The following is a 12,188-nucleotide window of genomic DNA, read 5'->3' as shown; positions in this document are numbered from 1 at the left end:
AATTATAAACTCACTGAAGGACTGGATTTAAATATAAAACCTAAATGAGGAAAATAAGTTATTTCCTAACAAATAAGGGTATAATTGGAGATAAAATGTTTGTGAGTCAAAAGAATAAGCCAGATAAGAAAACTTAAAATGAGAAAAGCAAATTAATATTTCCTAAAATTTATTATCTTACCGAGTGCTTTATAGACCATGTTTACATAAGTGTGACACTCTTATAATTTGTGAAAATAGAAGATTTATCTGGAGATAAATTTTATGAATTCATATTATTACATACACAAATTTATAGAATTTAATGAAAGTTGTCTTACTACACTGTAGACAAATGTTATGGATTGAAAATGAAAACCAATTATTTTACTCAGGTTGATAAAGCATTTCATTCATCACTCTTAGATCTCAGTAACTTTTAGATGTATGTAATATAAATTCCTATTTTAAAACATTGATCAGCTCTCATTTTAGCCAAAGGATTGAAACAAAACAAACACACAGTGAGCCAAGAGCCCCAGAGTGTTCAGAATAACTGCAGCTGTGCTAAAGCTAGTGTTTAGTCTTCCTCTGGAGCTTCTTGGAGGCCATAGATCCTGCATGGATTTATTGATTTGGGATCATTTGCATTGTAGACCTCATGTTCATCCATTTTGTCTACAAAAGAGTACACTGCAAAATTTGGGCTCTGCTTCAATTTGCACAGATAGTTTAATGATAATTATTCAGAAGTTGGGACTAATTTTTATAAATGCATGGTATTCGGTATATTCGTATGAAATAATTTTTGACCAATTTGTAGTGTGGTAAGAGCAATTCAGATGGGAGCAGGAAAAAGCAAAAATAGAAAAAAAATCTTTCCCTGTCTTGGGTATAGGCCAGCCTTTGGGGGAAAAATGTGAATTTCTGCTTTACTTGTTCATTTTTCCTGATTCCCTATGTACCCTTGCTGCCTCAGTCCATTCTCTTGTGCACACTAGTTCTCACATCATTCTGCCCTATCCAGAAGTGCTCCACATTTCAAAATTATCTGGTTTTCTCTTCTCATCTCCTTGAATTCAAACCCAGGAGCAAAGCTGACTAAAAGAATTCATACTGGGAAAATGGTTGATAAGAGAGGACACATTAATCCAGTGAAATTTCAGACAGTGGAGCCTAGTGAAGAAGAAAACCAAGCAAAGTAGGGAGGATGTTTTAATCCTCCTTCAGCTGAGAATTCCTAAACCTGTCTGGGGCTTGACCTTTGGCATAGACCGTTCTGAGCTGTCATGGCTGTCACAGCTGCTTACCATTGGATCTGCATGTTGTTTAGAAGTTCTTGTCTTTGAATTTACTGTTTTGTGTTGCTGGTTTGGTTTTAGTAGCTGCGAGTTCTCTGACAATGTAAAAGTTAGTAGGAAGAGTGGCATTTTTATGTGAGAAGCTGAATTTGTATTCAAGGAGGATGCCAAAAATTAATTGATCTACACAAAGGCAGATATCCTCTTCTGTTATCATTCTTACCAGAGCTGAAACTGATAGTTAATATGTGGGGTTTTAAGTGCACTTCTAATTCTTTGGCCTTGTTTTTGTGGACCTAAAAAGAAACCAGGGGTTTAGGTAGAAAAAAACAGGGGACTAACAAGGCTCATAGTTGCGCTGTTAACTAGGTTATTTGCCTCTGAATGATTGCATAGACAATGTTACCCATTTTTCACTTATGTAAATGTTAGAATTGTTGGCAAAATTTCTCTTTCAGCATTGTATTTGCACCAAATAAAATAGAAACTGAACTCCTCTAAGATATGGAGAAGGTGTTGGATTATCAGTTTATCTCTGCCTCTTCACTGTCTTTTTGAAATATTGATTGCAATGTTTTTTAAAGGCCAAATTGGAGAGACATTTAAAATTGATCTGCTTTTTGGTTCATGCAATCTATACATTTTAATATAGTTCTCTTTTGTAAGGTAAACAAAAATTCTTTATATTGGAGTAGGAAATTTGGGCTTATAATTAGAGAACCATATCTTTTTAGCCATTGTAGCTCATTATCATCAGTATAAGCCTAGTTTAGACTTAAAATTTTGTGTATATAAAAAATTACCATTCACACATTTAGTTCCATGTTTTTGGATATCTAGCTTTAAATGACTTGCAATAAAATGAAAACTTCTCTCATCCTTCAGACTGCACTATATTCATATTTAGTGGTGTTGGGTTGAAACTCTAAAAGCACACAGATTTCTTAAATGATGACTTACTTTCCTTTTTCTAACTGTTATACTCAACCATTTGATCCCTGGTTAATATCATTCTAGACTTTTTTCTTTTCCTTTTAGAAAGATTGCTAGTCTTATCTTGTAGTAGCAGTATATGTTGATTGTTAAAAAAAATCACAGACCAAAAAATTAAAAATTAAATGCAAGCATACACAGGATAAAATTTAAATGAGAAGAACTGGCTTAATGAAATAAATCATACCTACCCCAAGCTCAATCTCTTCATTTTTAAATATTGATGATAACAAAGAATCATTTTGGAATTCTGGGCAGAAATGCACTACATTCAGATTGCTATATTCTTAAATAGAGCCTAGCACCTACTTTTTGTCTACATGACAAATAATGAAATATAGTATATTCCATTGAGTATAGTGCCTTCCCTGCAAGATTGTGTATGAAATATTCCTTGAGTTATATTTCAAAGTCTATATCTACAAATTTATATTTTTTCTTATACATTTTGCTTAAAAAACTTACTAATGGAAAGCACTATAGTTTCCATTTTATTTCCACTTTGCCTTAGGTATGCCCTTTTGGTAGGTAGTTTATGATAGTACAGTAAAATCCTTAATCCCAATGTTATGAGACTTTATTTTCAATTAATAAAATTATAGTTTTTCACTGATATCATAACAACCATATTCATTTGCCTGTATACCGTTTCATGTATAATTTTGATAGAGAATTTTAAAATTTAGATTTAGTGATGTTCACATGTAGTATATTAAAACAAAAAACAAGTTTTTAAAAGTAGCATTCTAGTATGTAGTATTAGTATTTTCATATTCTGGTATAAAGGCATTACTTTGTGAAGATTTTTAATGATGCCATTAAATGGTCTTTTGTAAAGATTTAAAAGAAAGAGACTATCTCATTGAAAGTGGGCTTTTTTGTGGGGGGAAATTGAGAAAATTGATCCATTTCAAAATTTAAAAGCAACGGCATCTACATACTCATACTACTTATCAATTTAGATAAATTGAGACTGTACATTTTACTACTGAATAATTTCAACTGATAGTCTCTGTTTATTCTTCCTAGATAAAATGCTACTTGATTTTCTGCTTATTTTTTATTCATACAAAATGTATTGCCTTTTTACTGTGTATTGTCCTTTGATGATATCTTTTAAAATTTATTTTAAAGTCTTCAAGCTCATGTATCATTTTTACCTTCTTATCACTTTCGCTTTTTACTGTCTGGTTTGTCCTTCATTGGCTTGGCCTTCCACAATACTGTGCCTCGTGATTTTGAAGGCTACAGAAACTTGAGGAAAGCAATCGAGAAGAAAGAAGGTTGGAATATTTCCCAGGTTTTTTATTAAAATGTTGTTTAAATACTTAGTTGCCATTAACAAGGAAATGTGTTATAGATTTGTAGATTGCTTCAGACTAGATTAATTGTATACTCCTAAAAATATTGATGATTTTTACAGAAACAACAAAGGTACCCAAAACATTTTTAAGGTACATTTTTAAGAATAAAAACTTCACTAGTTACTTAAATTAAAATCCAGGTAATGTTATGGATTTTTAGAATAAACTGTCATAATTATGATGATGACTTAACTTTTATAGTACAAAAATGAGCAATACCCTACCACTGGATTTATTTTTTTTAAAAAGCCAGTAATTTTGTATCTTTCAGAAACGTGTGAGCAGAGTGGTAATTATTGATTGGGCAGGAATTAGCATTTTTGGTGTAGCACTTCGATGCACATGGGTGGTCCTCTTTCTCTTTTCTTCCTTATTTGGTGTAATCTGTTAGAAAACATGACAACAAAAGCAAAAGGAAACTGTGGCCTTACTATAGATAAGACTTGTGAGGTTTTCTTAAGGTTGAACTAGAAAACAAAAATTTGCTTTTAAAATGTATTAGGAAGTGAGTATCAAAATCAGGATAGATTCCTTATTTCTGTTCGGAATCTGAGAAAGTGGAGAAGCTTATTGCTGAACTTTATGAAAATTTGCATTATGATTATGATTACTTGAAGTTGGATTATGAAAATTTGAATTATGATTACTTAAATAAGGATCAAGTAGTATTTTACTTCTTATTAGTACTTATCTTCGTAGATTTTCTAAACAGATCTCCAGGTTATATATCCAAATTGATTAAGAAAATGAACTACTTTCAAAATAATATTTAATTATTTTAGAAACACCACTTTAGAAATTTATTTCTTATTTAATATAAGAACTTGAGAATTTTTACTGTGCAACTAAATGAATATTTCACCCTAACTATCCCTATCTTAAAAACTTTATTTTCTTGAAATTATTTTATAATATATATTCCATAATTATATTCTATACATTATAAGTATTCTAAAATTTCTAAATTTATATTTCATTAGTCTATAATTTCTTTAAGTTTTCTACAATTAGAATGTAATTCTAATTGACTGTAGATCACACTAGAACTCACTGAATTATTATATATTTAGGATAACATTTATCATTAGAATTAAATAAAAGTATTAAAATTGTGAAATTTCTTTTATTTTTAAAAGGTGAAATAAGATGCAACATTAAAGTTATGTGTGGAAGCATTTTACCACCTTGAAAATATCCTTTAAACGTACTTAGCAAATAGTTTACTTGCAACTTTAATGTGATCCTTGAAGGATATCAAAAGCTATGCAGTTTGGTAGACAGTATTTCTCAACCATAAATACATATCTCTGGGGATTTTGATAAAAAAATAAAGATTCTGACTCAGTAAGATTGAGGTGGAGCCTTGTATTCAGCATATTAAAAAGGTCTTAGTGATGCACGTGCTTCAGGTCTGTGAGCTGAGCTTTGAGTGAAAGCTTCTAGAATACTGGCCTGGGAGTCAGAACACTTGGTTTTAGTTTCCTGTAGGGCATTAACCTCCCCAGGCCACAGTTTCTTTTTTATTTACCAAATGAATGGGTTCATTACTAATTTTACTTTTAGCTCCCAAGATTCTGATTCTATGTGAAGTGCAAATTTGTTGAGAAAAACTTGAATATTTGAGTATAATAATTTTAAGTATCAACTTATATTTTAAAACCTGAATTCTTCAAAGTGATTTGTAATGGTGAATTAATCATGTAAAATCAGGACAGCTCCTTTTTCTGCATCAGAATGGCATAAACAACTTATAATTCATTATTTAATATATATGTGAAAGATAATAGTTATTAAGCAGGATATTGGTGACTTGGGGAGAGCAGGAGTGTGTATTCAATCAAATATTTGGAATAAAATGGTCCTATGGTTACAAACTGAGCAAACAGGGTTTTGGGATGGATCTTGAACTAATGAAGGAACCAACAATAAGAAAAATTGTAAGCTGCAATTGTTGTGGGTGATATAGTGATATTGCATGGGGTGGGGTAGGGAGACCTGAGGCATATGTCTTGCTAACATGTTCTCCTTTGCTAGCTCTAAGCCTTGGTCACAAACTTCAAGTATGACAGTATTTGAGTCCACTTTGCTGACTTTTTAATATGGTTGGATGGAGGGGTGGGTGATTTCTTTTTAGATTTTTAGCTTGAACTGCATGATGGTGGTAACCAGCAGTCCTAGTATATTATAAGCAACCTAAAGAGGTATTCAATATATCACATAAAATTATTTCTTGTTTGACAGAAAGGTTCTTTCTGGGTGATTTCTAAGTTTCTTCAAATTCATTTTTCTCTAATAACACTCAGCAAAACCCGTGAACAACTTACTTGACTCTAGTTAAGATTCTTTTTCTGCTATTCTTACTGGCACTTTTTTTCTTACTCCAGAGATGTGCTGTCTTCCATGCATCTAAGTGCAGTTTTCAAACCTTACCATTCTATTCCAACTTAACTAGAGTGTGAGACACATAGGCTTATTAAAACAGAGGTGCTCATGAAAAGTCATAGGGATTGACTTATTTAGCAATACTTCAGTACATTTATTGTGTGCTCTTTCTGGGTACTGGGAATATAGAGCTGAGCCACACATGCTCTTTGCCTTCATGAGACTGTCATTCTATTGGGAAAGAAAGACATCAAATAAAAAACTCACACAAGTGAACATATATGATGAACTCAGAAAAGTATTTATAAGGTGAAAATATTTATATTTCTATGGTTCTGAGTACAGAAATATCTGTGGGATAAGAACCTAGGGTTAAGCTTTTGAATTAAATAAATAATAACAGGGTCTAAATGAAACTGTTTTTGTTTTGCCTATAGTCCAAAAATCAGTACATGTAGCAGGGAAATTATTCAATCTAGCACAATATCTGAAAAAAATTAAGCTGTTATGAAGCTATTCTGATAAAATTTAAAAGCTCTTTTTAGAGGAATATTATTTGGAGAACGCTGGCTTATGCAAGTATTCTCTTTATTCTTAATGATTTAAAACTGTTACTGTAGAAGCAACCATATAAATTCATTTACTGTTCATTTTCTTAATATTATTTAACTTGATTAAATGTATAAGTCTAGTGAACTGAAGTATAACTTCTATCCATACTTGATCATGGTTGCTAACCCTAAAAAGTATCAGAGTAGTTTGGATGTGCAAAACTTTGCTCAACACAGTCTTATATCTTCTCCTAGGACCACTGAATTAGTTCAGCTATAAACATTATGTGACACTATTGTGTAGTAATGGCTGTAGGTACTAGATCACTGAAAAATGAGGGCTTCCTATTGTATGTGGAATCTTGTTGCGGAAGCCCGAACTAGTTTTGATATGCAAAGAACCATTCTGTGATAACAGCCCTGTCCTGTGGAAATGACCTAAAAGACCTGAATACTCTGATGGATATAGCTAGCATAGACTAACACACTGTCAACAAACTTATTTTAAGTCTTTAAATTTATTCTCAAATTTATTAGGACATTGACAAAAGTGTAGTTTTCATAGCTTTGTATTTTGGGGGAAAAAGTTTTATATATTCAGACCAGAAAACAAAATGTGTGTTTTGCTTTCTTGTGAATTTAAATTGCCTTGTTCATTATAGTTAATAGGTAGTTATTATGACTAGATTTTAGTATCTCATAAGATCTTATACTTTAGGATATAATCTGTTTATCAATGTTTCTAGAAAACGAGCTCTCCTGTAATGATGTGAATAGTGATTTCTAGTTTTCTCTGAAGCATTAGACAGGATAGCTTTGCTAAGTCAAATGACCAACTTTTTTAGTACATTTTCACAAATGATAATTTAAAAAATTGAGAGAAAAAGTGAACAATTTTGTTTTGAACTTTAACACTACACCCTAATGTTCCTTTTTTTAGTGTGGCTGGTAAAGAAGATAACACAGACACTGATCAGGAGAAGAAAGAAGAGAAGGGTGTTTCAGAAAGAGAAAGCAATGATTTAGAAGTAGTAAGTTTGGAAGAATTAACTTGTAAATTGTAATACCCAGATGAGGTTGTTCTTGTTGCTGATACTTATTTGTGTGTAGAAAAGGAAGTGGTTGTCATGTGTTGAGGACTTTTTTTCTTTAGAAGTGTGAGTTCTAAGTCATTGACAACTCTCAACCTGGCCTGTTGTGAAAGTATTCTATGTGTGTGGAGATAGAAAACTATGAGAGATAAAGTACTTCTTGATTAAAGACAAAATTATTATATAATAACTTTTAAATCTTGGGATGGTTTTTGAGCTGATGAAAGTGACATTTTTTTTTTTTTTGTGCTTCTGTACATTGTATTCAAGCCGTTTCTATTAATGAGGCAATCAGTTTGCTATGCCAGTGTTGTACTTTTAATGGTCACAAATCACATTTCAGGAAGAGAGTCAAGAAGTGAGTGATCATGAGGATGAGGAAGAGGAGGAGGAAGAGGAGGAAGATGACATTGAAGGGGGTGAAAGCTCTGATGAATCAGATTCTGAATCAGATGAAAAAGGTACTTGCCCTTTAGTACGAGGGCAGCAATTCTGTTTGGGTAGTTATTTAAATCAGGATAGAAAACTCTTCCCAGTCTCTATTTCATCCTAGATGAAAGTGGCTTTTATGACTGCTGACCTACATACACACTCCAAGGCTGAGCAAATGAGTTCCTTTCCTGACTGGATTTGGTCATTGTGTCTTCTATTCTTTAGTATAGATAGTATCTATTGTCCTGACCAATATGAATACACTATCTTGTTCGCCTTTTTATTTTTTTAATATTTATTTGTTAGTTACAGGTGGACACATATTTTTATTTTTTATTTTATGTGGTGCTGAGGATTGAACCCAGTGCCTCACACATGCTAGGCAAGCGCTGTACCTCTGAGCCACAACCTCAGCCCTTTCTTCCGCATTTTTGGATTTTGGTTAATTTAAGAAATTTCCTTATAGCTGCCAAATGAATTCCTACAAGTAGATGATGGTTTTTACATTCTTGTTTGATAGGTAGAATTATATTTTTTTTCCTATTCCCAGTATTTTTATTTTCTTCTTTTTTTAAATAGCCAATTATCAAGCAGACTTAGCAAACATTACATGTGAAATTGCAATTAAGCAAAAACTGATTGATGAGCTAGAAAATAGCCAGAAAAGACTGCAGACGCTAAAAAGGCAGTATGAAGAGAAGCTAATGATGCTACAACATAAAATCCGGGATACTCAGCTTGAAAGAGACCAAGTACTTCAAAACTTAGGTAAGAAGTATATTTGATGCAGATGAAAAAAGAAAATCATCAGAATGGTTATTTATAGTCTTATACTTTAGAAGAAAAAATTATAATTCACAAGTCAAAGTTTGTGCAAGTCAAAGTTTGTTGTATTTTTTGCAAGTCAAATTTGTATTTTTTTAACTTAAAAATTGTATTTTACCTACAACCATTTCTTTGGTATGTTTCTCATTATGTTAAAAACTGTTATTTATTTTTATTTTTCATGATGATATCTGCATAGGGTGTTTAATTATTTTATTCAAAGTGTGGTAAATTATTTTAATATCTTGATTCAATATTGAGAAATTTAAAAATATTATTTCAATAATTGTTAAACAGATTGAGTAGATAAAAAAAAGAGAAGACGATAGAAAATGCCCTGTTTTCTTGAGATGTGGGTGTTTGGGAGGTAACTCTTCCCTAGGGTTATAAGTTGTAAGTCTGAAATAAAGCATGACTCACAAAAACAAATACAAATATCCTTTGGTGATTTAGGCTCAGTGGAATCTTACTCAGAAGAAAAGGCAAAAAAAGTTAAGTCTGAATATGAAAAGAAACTACAAGCTATGAATAAAGAACTGCAGAGACTTCAGACAGCTCAAAAAGAACATGCAAGGTTGCTTAAAAATCAGTCTCAGTATGAAAAGCAGTTGAAGAAATTGCAACAGGATGTGATGGAAATGAAAAAAACAAAGGTATTGATTATGTTTTCCATTAAAGTTTGATCTTAAGGATGCTTATGTCACTTGGGACAAAGAAATTGTTGTGGTTCTTTTCATATTCAATAAAAAGTAAACCAATCTTACAAATGTTGCACTTTCCTTTAGCAATTAGAATTTGTTTTCAATAGTTGTACCTCATCAAAGCCTTCTCCAGAGTAACTGAAAATCATGTGGGTCAACATAGCTTTGCAGACTTTGCATATTTCTCATAAACCTCTTGTACGAGGTAAACAAAAAGCAAAATATTTCAGACATGCAGAAAACTTAATACCATAATAAACATGATATCCACTATCTAGTTCAAAATATTAAACATGATATCTATAATCTAGTTCAAAATATTTGAACAGATAGACAACATGCCTCTTGTTCATCCCTTCCTAATCATGTTCCCCATTGCCCAAGAGGAAACAACTGTCTTGAATTTGATGTTCATGAGTCTCATATATGGAAAAGTACACATTTTCTTCACCTGACCAAAGGGACTGTGAATCCTGATCTTTCATCTGTTTGGTTTATAGGATTGATTATTCATAAAGTCTGGTCTGAAAATCAGTGTAGTTTCCTTAAAATAGTTCACATTAAAATTATTTAGGAAGTAGTTAGATCATAATGTTGTACAGTTGGTAATACCAACAACAATAGCTGAAAAATTTTAGGTGTTACTTATTCACTAGACCCTCTTATGAACATCACCAACTATTAACTCATTGAATTCTCACATTAGTCCAGTTCTTATGAAGTAGTATTTCCACTTCATAGATGAGAAAATTAAAGTAACTTGTTCACGGTTACTTGTCTACTGAGAATAAGTATCAAAATCTCAGTTAGGTTACAGAACAACTGAACATTGAATATGGAAAGCATAGAGCACTAAGCAACTTGGCAGGAATGTTTAGAAATGTATTTATCCTACAAAAATAAGAACTGACTTTCTTAAGTGTGAAGCATAAACCCATGTGTTTCCATGTTGTGTATTCAGAATTTTGGGAACTTATTTCCATACATGTATTGATTTAGTGAATGTCGTGAGAGAATAATTCCAAGAGATGTATATCCCTAATTTTAGGTTCGCCTAATGAAACAAATGAAAGAAGAACAAGAGAAAGCCAGGCAGACAGAATCTAGAAGAAACAGAGAGATTGCTCAATTGAAAAAGGATCAACGTAAAAGAGATGTGAGTCAACTTTAACTGTTAATATATAAGAATATTCTGTGTTGAACAAGATTGTTTAATAGAAGAAATATTTCTAACTTTAGTAAGTGCAGATTAAGAACACTAAACATTCACTTTGTAAAATTACATTTATTATCATATGTGTATTATAATAATTCAATACAAAAACTTATGAAAAATATTATAAGTTTTATTTGAGGATTATTTCTTATAGAATGAGATAATGTTGAGATAGAAGTAAATGGCAGGGCTGGGGTTGTGGCTCACTGTTAGAGCACTTGCTTAGCATGTATGAGGCACTGGGTTTGATTCTCAGTGCTGCATATGAATAAATGAATAAAATAAAGGTTCATCAACATCTAAAAAATATTTAAAAAAGAAAAGTAAATGGCAAAGAATGACAGGTTATCTCCAGGAAAAGATCAAAGAGCTGGTTTCAATATTACATAGGTTAGCAATTTCAGGATGTTCTAAGGACAGTCTGGTCACCAGTGATTCTGCATGTGTTTCTGGAATAATAACCATTTCTCACCAAAACAGGCTCTCCTGTGAACTGTAAAAATTTTCATAAACTTTGACTCAAGAATTCTACTCTCATGAATTCAGATTACAAAAAGATATCTAAAGTCAGAAAAATAAACATTTGTTAAAGCCTTCACTTTAGAATTATTTGCAATTGTGAAAAAAGTTAAAACAGCAATGTTTGCTTCGCAATGGAGGGAATAATTAATAGATGTTTAACGGATTATTATTCATCCATTAAAAATCAGGATTTGGAAACAATATAGTTATAGGAAAGAAGATTATAATTTAATATTAAGTGTAATACAGTATTTAATATATACATATATATGCTTGATTGCAATGAGGGAAAAAATTTGTAGGATACATATCAACATTCTAACTGTAGTTGTGTTACGTTTATAGATCATGGTTGATTCTTTCTTCTTCTTTTCAAACCTTTGGTAATATCATTATTTCTTTAGAATAAAAAATTATATTTATGATTTTTTTTTCTTACAAGAAGAGCCCCTTCCCATTGCTCCTTTATTCTTGCTTTTATTTGAATCCTCCCTGGGAAACAAATAAGGTTATACAGCATATTTAGAAAATGGAAACCTATTTTAGTATTGAAAGAGAAAACTTAAGAAGATAGAGTGGAAAGAGTTATGACATAGAAAAGTTGATATTTTAGTCAGACGACTCATATTTATGGCTATATTTATTTCCTTTTTCCCCCAGTATAGCAACATTTTAATAATCATTGTATTTGTCAGACTCAATTCCTGGGCACTTTAGATTTTGTTAATAGAATTTGTTCCTACTGAAATCAAGTAAAAGTATATTCTAACATATTGTCTATTTTTTTCTACAATTTACTTAGAGATATAATTCACATATCATAAAAATCAT

At 31.5% G+C, this 12,188-nt stretch overlaps 1 protein-coding gene across 14 annotated transcripts in view; it reads left to right on the top strand.

The window, feature by feature from the left end:
* The window catches only part of Kif21a (kinesin family member 21A), a 145,660-nt gene that overhangs the window by 89,133 nt on the left and 44,339 nt on the right, over positions 1-12,188 (top strand). For 7 of the 14 annotated variants that reach the window (XM_046435970.2, XM_046435964.2, XM_046435963.2 and 4 more), the window contains exons 12-17: positions 3,518-3,556; positions 7,511-7,601; positions 8,005-8,122; positions 8,673-8,861; positions 9,372-9,571; positions 10,668-10,775. In XM_046435970.2, the coding sequence (XP_046291926.1) occupies positions 3,518-3,556; positions 7,511-7,601; positions 8,005-8,122; positions 8,673-8,861; positions 9,372-9,571; positions 10,668-10,775 (745 nt within the window). The remainder of the gene's footprint in view (positions 1-3,517; positions 3,557-7,510; positions 7,602-8,004; positions 8,123-8,672; positions 8,862-9,371; positions 9,572-10,667; positions 10,776-12,188) is intronic. The other 7 variants (XM_046435977.2, XM_046435968.2, XM_058576450.1 and 4 more) reach the window with 1 other exon arrangement.

Source organism: Marmota monax, unplaced genomic scaffold (assembly GCF_021218885.2).
Source record: "Marmota monax isolate L192 unplaced genomic scaffold, Marmota_monax_Labrador192_F-V1.1 WCK01_AAM20220418_F8-fsc00012, whole genome shotgun sequence".
Lineage (NCBI taxonomy): Eukaryota > Metazoa > Chordata > Mammalia > Rodentia > Sciuridae > Marmota > Marmota monax.
Note: the sequence above shows the minus strand (reverse complement) of the source record. Positions and strands in the feature narration are given on the sequence as shown.